The sequence below is a fragment of the Papilio polytes genome, unplaced genomic scaffold, assembly GCF_000836215.1.
Source record: "Papilio polytes unplaced genomic scaffold, Ppol_1.0 DF822067.1, whole genome shotgun sequence".
NCBI classification, from domain to species: Eukaryota; Metazoa; Arthropoda; class Insecta; order Lepidoptera; family Papilionidae; genus Papilio; species Papilio polytes.
In genome coordinates, this window is record NW_013527137.1 from 594,949 (window position 1) to 619,234 (window position 24,286).

The 24,286-nt window shown below is 34.7% G+C and overlaps 1 protein-coding gene across 1 annotated transcript in view; it reads right to left on the reverse strand.

The window, feature by feature from the left end:
- The window catches only part of LOC106106813 (unconventional myosin-XV), a 67,395-nt gene that overhangs the window by 895 nt on the left and 42,214 nt on the right, over positions 1 to 24,286 (reverse strand). The window contains exons 22-30 of the mRNA XM_013287472.1: positions 11,786 to 12,165; positions 3,717 to 3,975; positions 3,274 to 3,428; positions 3,030 to 3,168; positions 2,742 to 2,870; positions 2,135 to 2,359; positions 1,204 to 1,482; positions 626 to 868; positions 32 to 185 (exon numbers count right to left, since the gene is read on the reverse strand). Of these exons, the coding sequence (XP_013142926.1) occupies positions 32 to 185; positions 626 to 868; positions 1,204 to 1,482; positions 2,135 to 2,359; positions 2,742 to 2,870; positions 3,030 to 3,168; positions 3,274 to 3,428; positions 3,717 to 3,975; positions 11,786 to 12,165 (1,963 nt within the window). The remainder of the gene's footprint in view (positions 1 to 31; positions 186 to 625; positions 869 to 1,203; positions 1,483 to 2,134; positions 2,360 to 2,741; positions 2,871 to 3,029; positions 3,169 to 3,273; positions 3,429 to 3,716; positions 3,976 to 11,785; positions 12,166 to 24,286) is intronic.

Here is a 24,286-nt window from a genome sequence, read left to right on the forward strand (position 1 = left end):
AAAAGCTAGCATAACATAGTTTGTAGGTTACCCGGCGAGTGCGCGGAGTCGCGCTGCAGGGCGACGTACTGGCGCACGAGACGCGCCACCTCGTGCGCCTGCTCCGCCTGCAGCCGCGTCACGCGCTGCTGCAGCAGCGAGCCGCACTTCACGTCCAGGAACAGAGTGCCGTCCTCGGACCGCACCTGCCACCGACATGTACATCACAACCAGAACTTCGATGATAACACGCAATTGAAAAGGAAGTCAGTCATATTACAAATGAGAAAGTTTAGAAGGATAGATGGATGTTTGTTAGAGTTTGTTGGCTAAAGGGATTTAAATAAAATTTTGGTACAGATGTAGAAGATAGTCTGAAACACATAGACACTCACTTTTGTATTTCAATTTATACGCGGACGGAGGTCGAAAGCTAGTATACAAGCTTCTAGTCGCTAATGAAGGAGATCGAGGTTGTATTATGAGCACTGTGTACGCCTATCATCATTATTTTTCTTTGTCTATGGTATATTTAGTTTGGCTGTGTACTTTGAACATGCAATTGGTGTACTATGGCTTAGTCATTAACGACATATAGCGAGATGATGACGATGATGAAAGGTAAATAGCATGTTTGTACACGAACCTTCCTGGTGGAGATGAGCTCAGCGTAGGGCCAGTGCGTGTCTGTCTCGTGCGTGGCGGGGTGCAGCAGGTGCACGCCGCGCCGGTTCAGCGCCAGCACGTGCTCGCGCCACTCGCCGCCCCCCGCGCCCCCTGCGCCCGCCGCACCCCCTGCGCCCGCCGCGCCACCCGCACCCCCCGCGCCGCCGGACACCCGCCGCACAGCGAAGAACGACGACCCGAATAGCGGCCAGCGAGATAACACCTGGGAATAGATACACAATTGAAATTTACCTAAATTTTGATGGTTTACTGTAAATTACTCGTAGATTATTTTTAAGCAAATAAGTCTTTAGAGTAAGTCCGAGAAATCAAAATCTCCTAGAATTAGAAACAAAAAATGTTTTAATGTCTAAATTTTATTGAGATTGCAAGAAACTTTTCGTTTTTGATTCTTCATTCACACGCAGGCTGATAAAGCAAGACCATAAAGTAAAGTATAGTGTGGTAAAAACAAAACAAAAAAATTGTAATTTTTATGTATGTAGCAAACAAGCTTGCAATTGTTATTTCGTTACGAAGAATGTGTTTTGTACCAACCTGTAGTACTTTAGACTTGGCGGCGGGCGGCGGCAGCGCCCTGGCGGAGGGCCACTCGGCGGCGACCCAGGCGGCCCACTTGGCGGGGCGCGGGTCGCGCAGCGCCAGCAGCGGCTTGGGCAGCAGGTAGCGCAGGTCGCGCGGCGCCGGCGCCTCCTGCAGCCCCGCCGCGCGGTGCAGCAGCGCCGCCACCAGCGCCGCGTCGCGCACCGCCGCCGCGGGGGGCGCGCCGCCGCCCGGCAGCACCACCAGCAGCCCCTCCAGGTAGTCCGGCGCCACCTGCGCGGTCGGCATCAGTCTTTATCTGCCCACTACTGGATGTAACCCTTCCGTAGTGTGCTTTAACATATACGTTTTCTCTTAAGAACATACAATTCACTTGAGAAATATTTTTTTTTTAGTAATTACGTTTTACACCGGTAGTCTAAATTATTATCAAATACATTAAGAGTGCCATCCACAACATGCGGTGCTTTTTGCTTCCAACGACTTCGCGTCGTGCACACTAAGTATATTTATCGCTTGTAAGTATCGTTAAGAAGAAAATTTGACAACACTACAACATCGGTTTATGTAGACGTCCCGTCTCTATTTGACAGCTGTCAATGTCATTAGACGTTTTAAAAATGCACGCCATTTTGTCTTTTGGCGGGAGCCAATGGCCTGAGTGTTTAATTTAATTGCGTTGTTAATACGATGACGATTTTTGTAGCCAAAAAAACTGATATTTTAGTAGTCATATTTGTATATGAAATATGCATGAAGTAGATTTTTTAAATCTGTTATTCGTCACACTGGACCCTATCGAATTGAGGGTTAAAGTCAAATTTCATTATAATGTTGTCTATGCTGTGGATAACACAAAGGGCATATATTTTCATTTTTCACATAGAGTTTTATGATTTGCGTACTATGCGACGGAGTGACAGACCTGGTTGAAGAGCACCTCTGTGTAGAGCGGCGGCGCGTCGTGGCGCAGCGGGTGGTGCCACACGGAGCGGCAGAAGATGAGGTAGAAGGGGTGGTGCGCGCGCTGCAGCTCCGTCGTCACGTCCAGCACGTACTCGTCGCCCGCCAGCGGCATCGTCAGCGCGTCGCCCGCCACTATGCAGTACAGCGAGAACTCCGCGCGCTCCGCCGCGCTGCTCACGCCGATCTGCGCGAAACACATCACACAGTCTTATACATACATACAAAAAAATTACATACTTTCATAGATTTCACCCGCGACATCGTTCGCGTAATATTAAAAAACATACGAGAAACAAAAATTTAAATATCCCTCGGGAACTTGTCATTTTTTGAGGACGAATTAATTCCATATGTACTAATAACTGAGTTTTATATCTATACCAAAGTCCAGTAAGATATATTAAACCATTGCGAAATTATCAAAATAAGCACCAAAAATTAATGTATCGCACAGGAACCATAACTATTTCCGGCACTATTTTTTTTCATTTTCATAATACTAGACTATCGAGAATCCGCAAATAAATAAGATATTACTGTACTAGGTGTGAACCAGTGTAACATACGAGTTCGCAGAGTTCGTTGACGATGTCCTGCACGACGGTGGCGCAGCGCGTGTTGACGACGCGCTCGGCGCCGCCCGGCAGCCGGTACAGCTGCCGCCGCGCCGACCGCCCCGCAGACACCGCCGTCACCTGCACACACGCATAATGTTACACAGTTACAAGAAGAGATAAAACAAACGCAGTCACAGCCAAAACATATGTAACACCTTATAAAAAATTAAACATTACACTTTTTTAACATTAGAGGGCGATACTTGTAAAAATGTTCTGCTTGAAGGACCAACTAACCTCCTCAACGCTGGGCACGTTCTTTCTGCCGCCGCAACGCAACGTCTTCCGAAGGTTGGCTAGGCAGACGGAGGCGGTGCCCTGGCAGGGTCTCCGCCGGTCTGCTGCTGCTGCTGAGAGGTACTCCACCAGGAACGGTCTGGACATTGTATTTATATCGAATCACTAATTGCCTCTTAGTGGAATTAATCTAATGATAATTAAAACATAACTAAGAAGTCAAATACTCGTGTAGTCCACTAACCGGAGGGTATCGGAGCATGTGAAGTATGCTGCAAGTATGGACATGAGGCGCCAGGCGCGCTGGCAGGAGTCGGGCGCGGCGGAACGGTTGGAGGTGGTCTGCTTCATCAGCTGGCAGTACACCTCGTCTCGCAGCTCCGGCACCGAATGGCAGTGCTGCAAGTTTAATGAAAATAGGTCGCGGTAATTATCGGACAATATAAAACTAGGTTCATGTAATAAAATTATTACCATATTTGTTGTTGTTATCTAAGCTTAAAAAAATAAGGTGATAGTAACGTAAATAATATACCCAATAATTTTGAACAATTCCACCAAAATTAAGCTTGAATTTTCTACAATGGGTTTACATCAAAAAAAGCCTAAGTTTGTCGCGGCTCGTGGTCTGGTACTGTAGTTCGTACTTCTAGATCTCGGCTAATTACTGCTATATGTAATTCTTACCATGAGTACGGTATAGACGCACTTGACCTCAGTGAGGTCGTGGTGCTGTGCGCGCTCAGCGGGCTGCAAGTCGCCGCAGTAAGCCCGAACACAGGTGAAACATTCCAGTGCAGGTGGCGCTAGTGCTGCGGGCAAGCGCAACAGTGGCGCCCGCAGCGGCCCAGCTTGCCACTTGACAACGTCTGTCTGTGCCTTCCATGTCCATTCGTTGCGCTTCGCTTTACTCTTCAGTGATGAATCAGCTTTTAATATTTCTAATCTGTGGATTAAAATGTATTCTTTGATTAATTTGTTTCAATGCAAGAATATGAGGCTTGTTAATTATAGCAATTCAATGAGAATAATCGGCCTTTCAATATTGATAAAAAAGCTTGGAAACCCAATTACGTGAAAGGAACTATAGTTTCCGTCTAATGAAAAGATTGTCCGTTCGCGTAACACCTTTTTTTCAAACGTTTAATCACGTTTCTTTGAACAAAAAATGACAACTATTAAAAAAAATCGTACGTGAGTAGTCAATCGATTATTTAGATGCCAAACGAAGCATTACCTTTAAGTAAACGGTTTTAGGAATTAAAGAAAGTTTTACCAACTAACGTGACATAATGACGATTTGGTTGTTAAAACGCATTGTAATTACACTAACAAAGCGCGCACGGATCACGTAAGCGAAAATTACACCGTTTAAATGCGTAATTACCGCGCAGGTGTGATCCTATACGTTGTTCGCATATAAAAAAGTTAGGTTAATAAATACATGAATACATACAACATCGCAACAAGTGTTCGTCACCGATCGATTGTGAATGCTAGCCGTTTGTAAGTTCATCATCTCCCCTGCCTTATCCCACTCCCGTAGGGTCGGCGCACCGGATTTTCGTCCTCCAAAGCACTCTAACATCCGTCATCTCAGTCATCACTTCCTTCTTGATCATGTCACCTTTCACGTAATCCATCCATCTCTTTCTAGGTCTACCTCTACCGGTGTATCCCTCAACATTCACAACTAACGTCCGTCTTGTTAAATGCGATTCATCCCTTCTCATAACATGCCCATACCACTCTGACCTTTTACTCCTTATTTTCTCAACCACTAGGGCTACTCTCAAATTTCCTCTAATATACTCATTTTGTATCTTATCCAATCGAATACACAAGTATATGTAATTTACCCAGGCAAATTGTTAAGTTTAGCCAAATTGTTTTAAGCTCGAATTCAAAGTGGTCACTTACAAACTATTTGAGAATTGTCTTAATGTTTTGCGGCACCCCAATTTAATGTATTTATTAGATGCAGAAAGAAAAACTATGGCTCAATTAATTCCTGTGAATATTTACGCGTAAAATTATTTTTTAATAGACATGATGCAATCATATAGTGCAGTAGAAAGCAGTTACGACACTTTGCGATGCGTAGGGAATTATCGATAATCAAAAAGCCGCGAAATTAACGCGCCTACGGTATATACAAGAATATTCAACGATAGACCACAATTATCTGACAAACTTTCCAATGTAACAACTTTGAATTATCATCACAGATACACGGCAATGTGAACTTTAAACTCAGGAATTTTATAATTACATAAACTTAGGCAAATTATATCGTTTAGAATTTCAAATTTGGCATTTTGTAAATACCGAATATCGGCACCATTATCTCACGTCAATCTTACTAATACTATAATTGCCAAAATTTAGGTGGACGGATGGATGAATGTTTGTTAGAGTTTGTAGCCTAAACGGCTGAACAGATCTCGATGAAATTTGGCACAGAAGAACATATTACTCACTTTTGTTTTTTTTTTTATTCTATGCGGACGGAGTCGCGGGCGAAAGATACTATGTTTATATGTATACCCATATTCATTTACAAGCATATGTTTTAAAAAAAATCTGATAAATCGTATCGCAACATCTATACAACTTAACATGAAATGTATTATTGTCAGTTTGTTCAAGGAAATCAGACAATACTAGCATTTAATCGTGGCTTCGTCTACGTGTAATTGCAAAAAACCAAACTACGGTCTTCTGTACCAAATATCATCGAGATCAGTTAAGTCATGTTACAAACATCCATTCATACTTTCGCATTTATAATATTAGCATAATGAGGTGTGATTAACAATGAGTACATTTATTGTTTAAATGAAATACAGAAAACGGACTAGTAAATTGACATTTAGAACCTGTTAGCCTTAAAACAAGCATTCCTGTGCCTTACCTCATAGAAACATTGTTGGTATAGAGTTACTTTCACTGAGCGGTTCAGGGACTTTATAAACAACTAGCTGTTCCCTTGCGACTTCATCCGCATAGAATTTTGAAATTTTTATAGTATTGTTTACATGTGTCAAATTATCAATTGCAAATATCAAAATCACATGACATTATGACAAACCATGGCAACTTTTCTTCCTTGATGTTGGCAGCAACTTTTGGTCTCTTTCCCACATTAGGGTTTTAGCGTGACGTAAGTGTAGGGCTTTTTATTAAAAAAAGAACTATTAAAAAATATGTTGTAATTCCTAACATCTTAGGCAACAAAGAAGTGTGTGTTTACGCTTTATTATGATAGTATGGATTATTATAATAGATACTAATCTACTTACTGGCTTATATAAGCCTAATAATAATATAGTCTTAATAAATGAATATGAAATCATTAAATATAATATCAAAGAGGACAACTAACTGTATGTTTTTTCTCAAATAAGCATAAAGCCTAAAAATGTAGGTAAAAATTATAAAAGTATTTTTCAAGGAGTTTTTACATGTTTTTAGGTCTCAAGTCATTAGAAAAGAAGAAGAATTTAAATTATTTAAAATCAGAACACATTGTCGATGTCAACGTTTTTTCTGTCTTTTTCTGTACATATTTTCATATTTTATCAATACGCATGTCTTCGTAAAAATAGCTTTATTTCTAAGTCTTTTACGATATACAAGTATTTAAAATTAAGTTTCGACAGTTGAAAGATGTTTTTTATTACTAGTATTGTAAAATTTATGAGGTTAAAAGATCTAGAAAATGTTAACATATCAAAATCTAGATGCATAATTTTTATCTCTAGAAAGTGACGCTAAAAGCTTTAATGTTGTTTTAAATGTTTGAGATAATTAATAAGAATATAGCATATTAGCGACATTTAGTTCGCTGTTTGGTTTTTAACTAGTTTTAAGATATCGCTTGTCAGATTTCTACGGATGCCACAGTGGCGCCGCTGCATCCGAATGTAATGCACCTGTATATTTTTGAATAATCCTTTTTATAATAAAAAGCCCTACACTTACGTCACGCTTTAGGCTATATATTTTCACGCTATTAAATTTAAGGGGTAAATATTTTGGATAAAAACCCTAATGTGGGAAAGGGACCGTAAGTTGCTGCCAACATCAAGGAAACAAGATTACCAAGATTTGTCATGTCATGTCATTTTGTCATTTGTTTTTAATAGTTTGACAAATGTAAGCAATAAAATAAAATGTTCACAATTTCATGCGGATAAAGCCGCACGGGAACAGCTAGTTTGGGATAAAATATACTATATGTGTGTTACAAATTTATTGTTAACATCACAAAACTGTTCAGATTTTTTTTTAAATAACTAGAAGAACATTATTTTAATATTCATCTTCACCTTGGTCTAGGTGGGATAGTGGTCAAGCGCTGGTTTTTTTCAATTTAAAAAAAAAAAAATATTGATAGTATCATAGAAAGTTGTTCTTAACATAACGTTCCTGGAAATGTAGCTTTGAATATATTGATGTTGGATAATGCATTTTCGGCGTGTAAATTAGTTGTAAAAATGCATTGTAATGCAGTTATCGTAAATAATAGCGTGAACTATAACAATGATTTGTTGTGCGTGTTGGCGATACCGTGACAAAGGCGTGTTTATGTATAATACAATTAAACGTAGGAAGCGATTCTGTCTACTAACACTTCAGGACATACAATTATTACCTGTATAATTTAACGTATATTAATAACAATATAAGATGTTCAACTGTATGTACAGTTACGTGCAAATTAAATGTATTGAGTTTACGTTTTGCCGCGACCATGGCACGGCAGAATTATTCGCCCATGACTACGGGACCACGGCCATTCATTTACACGTAAATTTTACCTTTTTCATAAAGATTTTATAAAAAGATTAATTGCCGCAAATCAATAGCGTTTTATGGGTACTATAGCTGAGCTTTAGTTAAAAATTTAATTGTAATATTGTATTTCAATTGACTAATAACATTTTTTTTTAATTTACGTCCGTATTAAAATGTTTAAATGATTATTTTACATGTTTGTATAATTTGGAATAATAAATTAAACTATTTTTCAAATATTAAATTAATTAGGAAAGTCTGTGGCATTTATAAACAAATAATTAAGATGCACGATCTCGTTTATAGTCGTTTCGCTGGTTTTGCACTGCACTAAAAATATTGAAGCATATTTTTAATAATTTTTTCCCCTTCACTAGTCCTATAAAAAATATACCTCTTAAACATTTATTACAAAAAGTCGGTCCCTTTTGTATTCACTAATAACACAAACTATAATCAAAACAGTTTTTGTCTCCGAAATCGTCGGTCAAAAAATATCAACAACTGCACATTAGAAAAAACCTCACAGGATGTTATCATCCGAATCGTCGTCGGTAGCTTCCCCGTCAGCGTCTACCGACAAGCTGTCAGAAGACATGTCCACGCGATCGCCTCCTGACCAATCGACCGACATCTCGACCGACGGAACGAAGACTGAACGACCACCAGCCGACCACTCGACCGACAACTCGGTCTTCTAAACGAATACTGAACGCAACATCGGCGAAAGTGTTCGACCAATGTTGATTACCGAATTCGAATTATTTTGCATCTCATCGGCTTTCGTATGTGTTTGTTTACACATTAGACACGTGCTTCGTCATTCAGTGATATATTTCGATTAATAACAAATTATACAATTTGAATTATTAATTAAAGAATAAATCAATACCTACATAATAAAGTAAATACAATATTATGTAAATGTTACAGATAAAATACACTATTGATTATTGTCATATCGTTTTACCATAGTTAAAAATAAAAAGAATTTTAGTAAAATCTGACCAATTTAAGCGGTCTTTACATGGCACTCTTAGTGCATTACGTACACTAAGAGACTGCTTTTATTATGAAAAGTCTACAAAGTTAGGTTAGGTTTACACTTTCCCTCCAAAAGGGCATTTGTGGAGGTGAAGCTCAAACTTGTTATTACGGACAGTAAAAGTTATTTATTGTATGTCTAATTTTTTAAAATGTAATTTTCAATAATTAGTAGGTTACTAATTGTATTATCTAAATGAAAATCCAATGAGACAAATTTACATTTTAAAATTCCCAAAATATTACTGTATGCAATGGTAAATTTCGATTTTCAACAATCATAACATGATGCAACCGTGGGATTATACTGCAGAAACTAAATCCACTTATAGTCTTTAAAAAATTATGATAACAAGAGTACTGCCTTTTTGTAATAGTCAAATATGTTAAGATTGATTTAAAATTCCTTGGAAAATGTTTTATTTGCGGTAAAATCTATGAATGATAAGTCAAAGTTAAATTTTAAATGAGGGCATGGTAAAAAATAGCTCTTTATCATTCTAGATGATTCTAGATGATGTACTTTGTTTATTGAATAAAAATATTCTAATATTGAAACTGTCGCGGCGTTTATTGCAATATTTAGGAAACGCTCGAGATGTGTTCACTCTGATTACTCAACTAAAACCGGCGTTTATTGCGGACAGATTATATTACAACAAAATCGCTCGTGTACTAGAAACTTTAAACTTCACTTCTTTTCTATATTTTAATGGCAATCGCCGAAAAACATTGCCCATTTATTGAGGTACACCTTGCACTTATACTATAAAAAAATTGACCGAAAAAAAAAGCCAGGATTACTAACTTGACTAGGTCATGCTAAAAGGTTCTAATATGATACTTCCTGTATTGCGATCTTTTTAAATTAAATTTAACTTTTTTACTTACGGGATCAGTAAACAGTAAATCATTAATTTATCACACAAAATTAAAATTGTATAGTTAATAAAATAATTATTTGTCACAGAAAAAAATCATAGAAGGAAGAATAATGTTTTCTAAACTATAAATTACAAAAAAAACAAACTGTCAAATCACGTTCGGATACTTGCATTCGTTGTTTGAGGCGCGCGAACGCGAAGCACGGCATGGCCGCCGACTGGCGCGCCCCTGTCCCACGGCCACGGCAAACCACTGTTTTCCCAACGAAACTCCACACTCAACTAACTAGGGCTGATTGTCATTTTTTTCCGCGTAACATTTTTAATGCTCCATTGTTTTTGATGTACGCACAGCTGACAAAGGTGTTGCCTAACGCGAAAATCATTACGTTACTCTTTTGAATATAAACCAGAGCAAATCCTCACTCGAAAGTTGAGATTGTTTGATAACTTGTCAAAACATCACTTCCTGATTATAACTTTTTTCTATTATTCGTTTATAAGAGATTGTTCTGGAGATACCAGGTCACAGATCATATAAATCCACCAATTTTCTTTATAATCATAATTTTTAAAATAAATAAAACACGAATAAATGAACAGCTGATAGCCCTGAATCAGTAATTAAAAAGTATGCAAACATTGATTCTTAGAACGCGCGGTGTTCTGTATTGAATGTAAAACCACGAGACCTCCAGCGCCCTCTTTTTGCTGCAGAACAGAACAATGCGAGGAGATAACAGCACTATAAGGCAATTAACATCGTGTAGCGCTTTGTTAATGTCGATGTTAACATCTTTACGAACAACCAAATTCATGTTCAACACTAGCAAACCAATCGATTTGTAAACAATTTCACATAATCATTGATTTCTACATTGCAAAAGTCGTTGGTTAAAGTAAATATTTCATGATCTATTGATTCAGAATAAAAAAAAAACAATTACCAATCCACTTCAGTGGAAACCAACGGTTCGATAGATTTGATTACAGAGTTTTATATACGCTAGTTAATTTATAACACTGGAGGGGTCAGTCTGTTGGTCGTAGTGGATTTGGGCCCTGGTATAACAAACACATATTTATTTATATCTGACTTATTTTGCATTGCTCTGCTAAAGTACAATACAATTATATGTTGCTGTAACAATGGGTTACGCAAATCGCGTACAAAGACCGTCGCTTCTTTCCTTCTGTTGTGAAACATTTTAACTTGAGAGCAGTAGATATTTGGATGGTCACGTTTTCTTATTAAAATATTGAGTAGTAACATAGAAAATTATTTAACATTAGCAGTTTATTAAACAATGAACTAATATTTCTTGCAATTAAATGCCAAATAAATTCGATGCATGTGTTACGCAATAGAATGGCGGAATTCGAATCCTCGACCATATAATTCTCTAATCATTTGGCTATTGGCTTTATTTAAAAAAAAATGTTTACCTTTTACAATAAAAAGAGACTATTATTAAAATCTCTTAACAACGTCCTATGCAAGTAAGCGTGAAATAAAATTATAATAACGTAAGTAAGAGGATAATGCAAACATTTATTTCATTAAATACAAATAACACTTCATATATAGAATCTGTCAATACATCTTTCAATAAGCAAAGTGAAATTGCAGTATTTCTGAATCATAACAACTTGCACTTTCATTCAGTTGCCGAAACTCAAATGTATTCAACTATAACTCAAGCAAATGCTTGAAATGTTAACCTTATATTCTAATACAGAATAATCTGCATTTAATTAATTAAGAATCAAGCAGTTTGCATTGTATTTAAGTACCCATTGATTTATTTTTTAGCTATTTACGCAAAAGATCAGGTATTTCGAATTAAATAATCGATGAACAGTATCAAACATTCATGTCATGGACTTAGTTTCACGCTTTGTTACTAGATGGCGCTGAAATCAAGTGCAAAATAAAACGTGATTTTTATAACCTAGCTTTTAGTTTTTATTTTTAATAGTTCCCTGTTTGTTTTTAAAATGTTTTAGTACAAATAATAAAGTACTCACTCTGGACTCTGTCTGAAATGGTCGACTGCGAACTGGAGCAGAGGATGTCTGCCGTCGTGTTGTGGTGTCGTTTGGTCTCTTCTTTCGTCCCTTATATCTCGTTCTCTTTCCCTATCTCGCTCTCTTTCTCTCTCCTTGTCCCTGTCTCTGTCCCTATCTCTTTCTCTCTCACGGGGTACAGGCGAATTGGTTTGTGCTCTCCTTTCAATGTGTTCCGTCTCGTCCCTCGAGTCTCGGATTTCTCTTATGTCCCTCGAATCCCTGGAATCTCTGGATTCTCTTGACTCTCTGGATTCTCTTATCTCCCTGGATTCTCTGCTATCACGTTCTATAATACGCTCCTTAATTGTGATGCCATTTGTCATCGGCTTTGGTTGTATCTGTAACAAGAGAACACATAAAATGAATTTTATATAAATTCTTAATTAATTTTAAACAACATTTATAGCAGTAATTTGTATTTTAAATAATATTACCACAGTATAGTATTTGTACATCTTGATATCCTTGCAGTTAGACAGTGACTACGCGTTTACTCAGATCTCAGATATGTTTAAATAAATACACACAAAGATGTTATCCATTTAGACGGCCTTTCTACACAGATTGACATCATTATAAATACAATTGTACTAAACATTTAATCTGACAACAAGGTGATTATTATTTACCTTATTGGATAAAACATATATAAAAGGTGTACCTTGATTTAATTACAAATATAGTAAATATTTTCTAGATAAAAAAATTTCATATAATGTTGTTTCTCAAGAAATCCTAATTTTGAAATCGTGTCAAAAAAAATATAATGTACAAGCGATAATAATAAAATTTTGTAATGGACTTCGAAATAATTGTGAATTTACGTCTAAAATTGTCTTTAATAATTTTCGAGCTAAAAGAAAACACTTTTAAAAGAATGCTCTACGAAAAAAAATCATAGACAGAATTCTCATGATAGTTCATATCTAGTGTTATTGCTATTTGAATTTAGTAGGCAAATTTTATTACATTATTTTTAAAGTAAAATATAAAACCAAATATAATTAAAATTAAACAATTATAGATCGGTACATCAGTAAACACTAACAATTACAAAGATTATTGAAGAATCAGAGCTGTGGCAATGTGTTTAGGAAAGCGTGAAGGTAAAATGCAATATGGCCGCGGAGAGTGCTGTACCAACATTAAGATGTATTTACATTGATGTATTTTTTGGGACACAAATAAAAATAACAGCCGTCATAAACTGGCCAAGAAATGAAAACTCTAACCTTTTATTTCCTTATGACATCTAAAATAAAGATAAATGCAAAAGATTAAGTCGCCTTTTTCGTTTTTTATAATTTGTATAGTTGTAGTTTACTTATTATTTATTTATTATTAATACTTGATCGTGCAAGAAACCTAGTGTTAAAAACTTATCTTCCTATCACTTTCCTTTTTGTATCACGTTAAACACTGTTATTTTGCTATGTTTAATTATCTGCGCATACGATCTTTATTATAGGAAGGTAAATGACTTTATATTGCTGATTGTTTAGAATTTTCTCCTCATGTAATGTTTACATAAGACAATATAGTGTTAAACGGCTGAATACTGAAACGATATTTAAGTTACAACGTAATTTAAGTAACAGATAAGGTCACGCTTAACTCCAAATTCCATAAATCTTTATATTTCAGTATTTAGTCGAAAGAGTTTGAAACGTTCCGTATATTGGAAAAATATGTCAGATTCGTTATCAAAAACACAAGAGTTATTCGGATTAAAAAAAAATAAAAGCCGTTCGTGTTGTTGGATCAGTGCTTTTGAAATTAAAAAAAAAACTTTAGTATGGCAATCATTAACCATACTAATTATTTCGATTGTGTTACATTTAAGTACGTAACATTAGAATACAAACAGTGTTGTCTATGGTAGCATTACGTCCGGTCTGTTTTCCACTTGTCTATACATCTTTATGCTTTATGGTGGGTTTCTATACACTACACTACTCTGCGAACATATTGTCGTTACATTCATTATGTTTGAAGAAATAAAGTCTACAATACGTTTTAATATTATAATTTCGGCAGTGGAATTACACTGTTATAACCTTGTATAAGTCGCATTCATAGTGTAGATTTTTTTTCGCTAAAGTATCTCTTTTATTTATAAAACTATCTCTTTTACGTTATTCTCAATTTGATTCTAATTCGCGCCTAAGATATTTTTAATCTATTTAAGATTTGCAAATGAATACCACCACATGTTTAACGTTAAGAATACAATAATAAAAACATTTAGAAAAAGAAATTAAATTTTCAGCTCCGAAAATCAGCATATTACACAAGAAAGTTAAAATACCTTTGGTTTTCTTCTCAGCGTTTTCCTGCTCAAAGTTCTAATGATGCCGTAAAAGTTCTCCATCTTTGATTCCGAATGTCATAGAGTAGATAAGAGAGGCAGAGGCAATGCTTTCTCTATATAAAAACTGTTCGCCTGTCCCGACGTGCGGCTACTGAGCTGCAGTTGCACTTGTGGCCAGTAACCGTCCACACTCCACCGCTCTTGTATGAATTGTATGAATATTCAATACAAACGATTGTTATAGTTGTAGTCGGCATGGAATTATTGGCCATTGAAATTATTTTGGTTGTCACGAAAAATCGATCACTTTTTTAAGGGATAAACAAGAGGGAGATGCCATATATTGCGATTGATTGTTGAACAAAAATAAAATTAACCCGAAATTCGAGGATGGACTTATAGAATTGTAAATTTAAGCCGTATTTTCTTTTTACGTTAATTTTTTTTATATTAACCTGTCTGAATGGACATCTTACATTGTGACGAGTATAGCTGGAGTATTTACTTGATTGATGTTTTGTGTCCATTAAAATGCATTTCAGACTGCAGCACGAGTACTTTTTCATCACATAACGTTGTTTTAAATCAACAGGAAATAGGTTACGCGTTTTGTCTTATAATATACAGAGGAAACTGTTTTGAATTGAATTTATTAGCAATAGTTTTAGTTGAAGTTTTTACAGGCCCTTTTGTTAATTTTATACGATGTGATAACGATGTAATTTATTAGATTTCCATGTGTAATCAACTTACAACTCAAACTTGTAATAACTTAAAAAATGCGACCATCATATCTAAATAGTTTCGCTATCAACAAAGAGATGGCGTTGTTATTAACTAACGTTAAAGTACGAAATTAAACTTAAAAGTTTTTCTGAAAAATGAAATTAAAAATCGATTTGACACAAATTATAATTTTTGTTATAAATACACATTTATTAGTTTATATTTCTTATTGAAACAAGGTGTATATCCAGGTCGGAACATAAAAACGTGGTATGCCGTAGTAAAGATGTTACACCGCGCGGATGTGTCATCTTAAACCTGTACTCGATGCTCCAGTTCCGAGAAATGAGGCCTCGTCTCCCAGAAGGCTAGTGTAGGAATTAGATAGACATGGCGACACACTTGATTGAATGATTCTTGTATGGATCGACTCAAAGAAAGGGGTTACAGCTTAGTTTTCGACGAAAAATATGTTTATGCTGATACGAGCTGTCGCCTGCAGACTTCGTTAGCGCAAAGGACGACCAGTTATGCCATTTTGATAGCGCGGGAGTGAGAAAAGTTGCCTGTAATATGCCTATCGTCGAAATCGGCCCAGCCGTTTCAGAGATTATCGGAAAAAACGCGGCTTGCGAGTAGACGGACAGACAAAGATTTTTTAAATGCAAATTTCGTTGGCAACGCAAATACATCTTTACGAAATCTGGAATATTCTTTTGATATTACAAACAGACACTCCATTTTTTATATGTATAGATAAACACGATAGTTTAATTGGATGGTTACTATGCATCTTAACATTACATAACTTGTGTATGTTATATATCACTTAAATCCTGTTAAGGTTGAAATGGTTTCCGTTCCATACATTAACTGCATTTCGTGGTCTCAGCGTTTATACTTTCACATTATAAAACCATAAACATCTGACGTCTCTGTTACATGAATATACGATGAATAAATTAGTATATATCCGCCTATTTACGGTTCTGAAGAAAATTAAATTCCAACCCCTACTGTCGGAATTAAGCCTGCTATAAACGCTCTGTTCAAACTATGTTAAAACTGTAGTGTATAATATTGTATTATGGACTAACTGTTGCTGGCGACTATGCGGGTAGAATAAAATAAATACTAAAAAAAACAGTCTATGTTACTCACTGATAACTTAGCTTTTTAAAGGTGAAAGTTTTGTAATCGCCCCGGTAGTTTTTGAGTTATTCCAATACATACAAAAAAAAACAATATTTCCTTTTTATCATTAGTATACAGGTTATCTGCGGAGTGAATGTAAAAATGTAATTTCTAGTTGAACTGTTCAATTACACACATCGATATTGACATATGTAAATTGATTGATTCGTGTATTATTTATGTAACAAATATGGTTCAGATAACATAGATTAAAATATCTCTACGGCCTACACGGTACACGGAACCGTCACTTGCTAAAACGGGTTATTACTCTGCAATAAGACGAGCGTCATGAAAGGAGATTTCCTCGTAGTTGTACACTTGTATTATTAGACTAGCTGTTCCCATGCGGCTTCATCTGCATGAAATTATGAAAATTTTATTTTTATTGTTTACGTTTGTCACATTATTAATAGCAAATGTCAAAATGACACGACATGATAAACCTTGGCAATCTTGGTTCCTTGATGTTGGTAGTAACTTATGGTCTCTTAATCACATTAGGGTTTTATCCAAAAAATAAAGCGTCTAAAGTGTGAGGTAAGTATAGGTTTTTTTTTTACTAAAAAAGTACTATTCAAAAATATGCAGTAATTGCTGACATCTTAGGCAACAAAGAAATGTGTTTTTACGCTTTATTATAATAGTATAGATAGTATAGAGTATAGATGACTGGAAATTGTAAATTATATTTCACTTTACAAATGATAATTGCTTAAGGAGAGTTGATTGTAATTAAGTGTTCTCTTGCCAAAATATTTGTACAAAAACACATTGTCACATGTTATCCCCGTTGACTTATTTTATATAGATGTGTACTAAGTGCGTATTTTCAAGCTTTGTAACTTAAATCTTAATCTCGCTCATTTTATCACATTTTATTTCAATTTTATCGTAAAAAAAATTCCTTAAACAATTTCAAAGTTATGTACTTTTTAAATTGAGTTTGATTATTCAAATATTGTAACAAAGTCAAATTTTGACAATGAAGCTCAGTCACGGTACATCGTGACTTTATTGTTTTACGCACAGCATGACAGGAAGTCTGGCTTAACGAATACAGGGAGGTTCGGCTTTATTGGAATACCTCAACACAAGGCTTTTTTTTTTACAAATACAATTTTGTAATATGATAGTCAAATTACGGGAAAACATGTGAAAATTATTTTTGGTCATATGCACATTTTAATAGCTACAAGACATTTTCGATCCGCCATATTTATCGAGTCGTGAGTGTGTAAATTAAATAGTGGTTAATATTTTCATTAAATTTTCAAAAATAAATCATCATCATCATCTCCTTATCCTACTCCCGTAGGGTCGGCGCAACAGGTTTTTGCCCTCCACATAACTCTATCATACTTCATCTCAGTCATCACTCCCTTTTTGTAATGTCACCTTTTACACAATCCATCCATCTCTTTCTAGGTCTACCTCTACCAATGTACCCTTCCACACTCAAATATATACATTTTTAAATATAATGGTTTTTGTGTAGTCCGTTGACAAACAAATTCTTATTACAAATATTGTTTTAAAAGCGGCCAGAAACATTTAATAATATAACAATTTAAATGAAAATCATTGAACATTAGTAAGGGTATAATAAAAATATTGTTTTAATTATTAACATACTTTCGATGTGAAAAAAACTGTTTAATGTTAGCATCGGACAATAGAAATAAACTATTATTGAAGTTTTAAGTTATCCTTGACAATGGTCACTGTGAACTTTCTATTGTTAAGAATTATTGATTTACTAAGGAATGTAATATAAAATAACTTTTGTTATAAATGTTCTTTAATTTCTAAACAATTGCAACTTTGAAAAAAAAAATCATTTATTTATGAGTTATCCCTTTTTACCCGAACCCACCCTATTACGTCTTGATAAATAATTCTCAACAATTGTTATTCTAACGCCGTTTGCCTTGCCATAGAGTTAACTCTTTAATGAAAATGTAGACAGACTCCTTTCTGTTTGATCTTGAATACCTTGATAAATGCCTCTTTATGTCATCTACGCATTTTCCCGTTTGCTTCTGCGGAATTATCGATACTTTTAACTCTAACTAATATTCGCCTAATTGTGTTTTTGTGTCGAATAGAATTTAATTTCTATTAAAGCAGCCTTTTAGAATGAGATAGCAATATTTGTTCTCATTTGTTTTAGATTTTCTAGTATATACCTATCCAAAAATGAAAGTAAGCTGATCGTATGTGTTTTTAAACACGTCATAATGCATGGCTGGAAATAGTGTCTTGGCATTGGACCTATAAAAAAGTAATTAATGAATCGGATAAAAATGAATCTTAATTTGTGATAAAATAAAGGTAAAAATACAGCAACATGGGAAACATTTTCTCACGTTATTATTTAACGTTTACGGAAGGCAAAGACAATTACAGAGTTTCTTTATAATTGCTAGAACGCGGTAGTCTATGCTCGCCACAGATTATATCTAAGTAGGTGGTAGAACATCGAAAAAGCGTAAAATGATTAAGAAATATTTTGTAATATAGAATAATAACTAATAAGTGTTAGTTGTTGGTTAATCTGTATTTAATTTTAAATAATCAGCTATCGTAACTTTTAAGTAATAGGGACTTACGACCACCTTTTATACAAGTTGGTAATATTTAACAATCATGGTTTTACGTAATACCACAGAATCTCAATTAATCTGAATAATAAATTCATTATGAAAAATAAACTAGTTATAAGTGTTTCCCTTAGTGACCATATGAACTCCAATATTAATACAAAATGCTTGATATAAATGGAAATAACAAATTGTGTTATTTTTGCCCTAAAATCATATCAATTGAGGCATCTATTTCTGTAATAGTAATAACGAGTACTAATTAAGTACACTGTTTGTGGAAAGTGAGAGAGCTGAGCGGACACGCTCTCATTGCAGCCACTATTAGATTAGATTTAGGCTATGGCCAAAACAAATTGACAATTATAAGTAAAGCACCCATCATCATTATCGTAGATTATTAGAAACTAGCTGATCCCGTGCGTCTTTATCCGCATGAAATTATGAAAATTTAATTTTATTGCTTATACTTGTCATATTATCAATTAAAAATTTCAAAATGACATGATATGATGACAATCTTGCTTCCTTGTATTGGCAGCAACTTATGGTCTCTTTCCCACGTTAGGGTTTTTATCCAAAAATTTACCCCCTAAGTTTAATGGCTTGAAAATAGATAGCCTAAAGCGTGACGCAAGTGTAGGGCTTTTTATTAAAAAAAATAGTTATATGAAAATATGCTGTGATTGCTGACATCTTAGGCAACAAATAAATGTGTATTTATGCTTTATTATAATAGTATAGATTGAACCAAAAAGGTTATTCAAATATAAGTACAATCTATGCACATATAAATGCAATAACTGCATGCAATACCAAGCAAAATAATATTTCGCGAACATCTTATAACGAAAATCCTATTTTAACATTATTTCTGTCTGCAAAGCCGTCTTTGTTCCGGCTAATCTTCGCTGAACCTATTTCGACGGGACTTTGACGGGATTTCTCAATGTGACTGTCATAAACAGTTCGACTGTTAAGTTAAATTGTCAGAACTAAGCGTTACTTACATCCGTAATCTAAAACACATAATTTCGAAGAGTTTATGGATTTCATACAGTTACGTTTACTTCGGAAATTTTACGATACAAATTCTTAGTAATAACATCGGATTAAGTGTGTACACTTTCACGATTCGAACGTATCCATGGCAATCGAGAGATTTTTATCTTGTGATGTAATTGTATGAAATTCTCAGTTGTTACAATTCTGTGGAAAGTTACAACACATTAGTTGTATTACGTATTTAAATACAATTCATATTTCGTTTATGAATCTTTATTACACCCTTTGCTTATAGTTAAACGGACTAGGCGAGGATCGATTTATTTGAAAGAAGAGAACGTGCTTGAACCTATCTTCTAAAAGTGAACGCTCACAACCTTAGTACGTTGTAAAATCCCCCGCGTATTACAGACTTTATTTACCGATTGTTTAGTCGGAGGCATGAATTAAAACATGTATGATGGTGCGGATTACGACGGTTTTGTTTCGACATCCTGAATCGGTTAATCTATAGGCAGATAAAAAGTCTGCAATCTGCGAGGGTCTTAGATGTGCGACCACACTAAGATGTCGCAAAAAATACTTTATGCCGCATCCACAAGTTTATACATTCGTGTATAAAAACATAGTGTGTAAAAACCTCGGTGACAATAACATTGTCGAATAGGATTTACGCACCAGTTAACATGAGTTCACATTTTAACTGAAACGTTACACAATAGACACGAATTTAAATTTAACGTACGAATGTAGATTCAATTTATGTTTTCAATGATTCGGTACAAAACAAGGATTTTAATTTGTTACTATTAATAAATAAATAAATAGATAGGATTTTATTTATTTATTTTAAATGGAATTAAATGATAATCATAATTAAATCTGTATCATTTAGGCATCTTTTATGTTGTTCTAGCTGTTGCCCACGACTTCGTCCGCGTGGTATTAGAAAACCTTGAAGTTGAACCTTATTCCATGTGTACTCCAGACTTTGTTTTATATCTGTACCAAATTTCAATAAGATGTGTTGAACCGTTGCAGAATTAATGCATCCCACGGGAACCGTAACTATTTCCGGGATAAAAAGTAGCCTATGTGTTCTTCCAGACTATCCTCTACATCTGTACCAAATTCCATCAAAATCTGTTCAGCCGTTTAGGCTACAAACATCCATCCATCCGTCCATCCATCTAAACTTTCGCATTTATAATATTAGTATGATTTAAATAGCCGAATACATAATTGTGAATTAATATAAAATGACATACAAAATTAGCTTTTTTATGAATAACTTATTAAAAATAAGAAATGCAATTAAAACATTTTGTGTTGTTAGCTACGGAAAAGTGACCGTGCTTTACTAACCTATATTTTAACATTCCATAATTAAAAACCAAGCTTAGAAATGAGACTAGAACAACCGTGAATTGAATTTGTAGAAAAAATATTTTGTTGTTTTGTTCCGATTGAATTTTTTTACCTTTTTGCATGAATAACGCCTAGTTTGAGTAGCAATCCTGGGATTTAAATATTGCCAAATAAATGTTTCTCATGAGAACAAAATTATAAAATAAATTACTTATACAACAGATCTTATTTTTTTTAATTGACGAGACTACAAAAGTCCGGAATGCACATCCAATACTTCGATTAGGCTTAAAATACACAAGACTGATATCTAGCGAATAGCTACGTGTGAAGCACAGATTATATGACAACTAGCGGTAAAAATTCCGTAATTTTTTGAGTAACAGGAACAATATAAGATTATTAGATACATGGTCTGTTATCTGAGGGCCCAGATACGACGTATCGACAAACAGATTTTAGTTGTTTATTTGGATTGATTTTAAGACAGCAATATTTTTTTATATGGGTAAATATAGTGGGTTCTCATTGGCGTAATATCTAAACAAATTACAATCGTCATTTATTCATTTCAAACAGCTTTTTTATGTTTATTTTGTATAGATGTTTTCGCAGTATCTATGCTTAAGGACTTTAAGTGTCCGTTAAATAACTTTTACTGCTGTAAATTATTAAACAAACAGTAAATCGATATATGACAATTTTTCACAGTACCAATGCAGGTTAAAAGCGGTCGATTACATAGCACATTCCGTGAGATGTAGACCAGTGTCGGCTTGTCCACACCGTTATAGACCTAGTTGCTACCATTTAACATATAGTTAACAAATACTAGAGAACACTAAATATGGGATTACATACTGTTATTCGAAATATCCTTTATTAAGTTTTCAGTTTTTTTTTATAATATCAGGCGGCAAATGAACAAGCGGCCACCTGATCCACCGAAATGGAAAGCGACCGCTACCCATAATCATCCGCAATTGCAGATGCGTTGCCTACCCTTAATTGACGGAGGAGGAGACGCACAGAAGGAGGACATTTCCCCTTCCTATACTGTCCTCCACCGTCAAATCCATTTTTCTTTGCCATCCTTTCTTCTTAAGAAAAGAGTGAAAAGGGAAAGGAACTAATATTAAGCCTTCGGCACCACACTCATCACACGAATTGCTTCCACTTCAGGTCTGTTTTCTGTGTGGTCGTGGTATTACACTGGGCGAGCCGACCCATTCGTGCGATGTTAAAGCGGGCTCTACCACTCAGTTTCTTGTTTATGGCACTCCCTCAGCGGAGTGGGCTAGTGTTCAGTGTGTCGCGAAATCATTGTTAAAAAATATACCCTATGTTTCTCAGTGATAATCTAGCTTTTTAATGGTTAAATTTTTGAAATCGGCCCAGTAGTTTTTAAATTATTTCAATACATAGAAAAATACAAGTCATCCCTCTTTTAAAAATTTTATAGCAGTAAACGTTTGGAGCAAAGTAAAAGCAGGAGCGTTCAAGTATGTTAAACCATCGTCATCCTGCGACCTAATCACATTAAGAGGAAACATGGTAAAAAGTATTACGGAAGGTAACCAGTTGAGATAATGTAATCCAACGTAACTGATGTCATAGTAAATCGTGCAAATGGTCAGGGGCTCGCGTGTTTAGGAAACGGAAGTGCGCTCCGCTGCTGCCGGCGGCCATTGTCGCGCCCCGGGACGATTTGCGACGAATTTATATCAGTTTCACATACCATGATTCACACATCAATTCTATGATCATGTTACGATTTATTTGAGAACATTGTCATATTAAAACATTTGTTAGAACCTCGCAAAAGTAACTAATCTGTATTACGAAGAGGAAAAAATTGTGTTTTTGTATGTATTGTAATAACTCAAAAACTACTGGGCCGATTTCAAAAATTCTTGCATCACTAAAAAGCTATGTTATCAGTGAGTAACATAGGCTATATTGTTTTTATTTTATCTAAATTTCATGCGGATGAAATCGCGAACAACAGCTAGTCAATTATAATTGATTTTATTCAATTGGCGATAATAATGTTTTGCATTGATTCGATGCTATATTTTTTATTAAATTTTTGTTTCAAAACATTTTAATAATGTCTGATGATTGCGAATAATTGGAATGGACTTAATAATGGAGGGAATTGTGTAACAAAATTATTGTAATTGTACAATCATTTTGATATTTTTCTGCTCCAAGATCAAAGCATCATGGCCAAATGTATTTGAAATTGTCATAAAAATAGATTCTATATTGTAATTCAGTTAAGATAATGAAAAGTTTAAAACTAAAAAGCAAATTAAGCAACTGTTGAAGGTTTTAACGGGGTACTTTGTACATGTCAACCATTAAATGGTTTCAAGCACGTATTCATCACAAGATCAACTCGAAAGTAAAAACTAAATCTATACTAATATTATAAAGAGGAAAGATTTGTATTTTTGTATGTATTGAAATAAATAAATCAAAAAGCTACATTATCAGTGAGTAATATATAATATGTTTTTCATTAATTTTTAATTTCACGCGGGCGAAGTCACGCGCAACAGTTAGTTAAATATATTTTTTCTAAAACATATCTTCAATGATAGCCGTGACGAAATTAAATTACTTTAGTTGAAGAAGCGTAGTTTATTTTTTAAATGTAGAACGAAGATGAATATCTTTTTTTGAATTGGAGCTACAAAAAACTTGGCTGGTTATAAACTGTTTAAGAAATGTCTGATATCGTCACGTATTACATCATTCATCAAAGAAAAAAAGGTACATGGTCCTAAAGCGGATTTGTATATTTTTAAAGTAGTATGTAGACATCTATACTAATATTATAAACAGGAAAGATTTGTATTTATGTATGTAAATAACTCAAAACTACTGGGTCGATTTTAAAAATACCTTCACTATTAAAAAACTACGTTATCAGTGAGTGACATAAGCTATATTTTTTATTTCACGAGGACGAATTCGCGAGCAACAGCTAGTCATTAAATAAATACATTATGTCGACTATTCTATTAAAAAATAAAGATGATTTTTCAAAGTTTACCGCCAAAAAATATCCAACAGTAATCTTAATTTTAAAAAGGCAATTATCTTAAAGTTTGAGGAATAGCCTTAACGTTTGATAAGTGAATAATATTAAAATATAACAAACGTCGTATTTCAAACGAGATATCGCACTTGTACGCATCCAAATTAGTCGAAAAGGCCAGCAATTCTGTAAATAACATAATAATG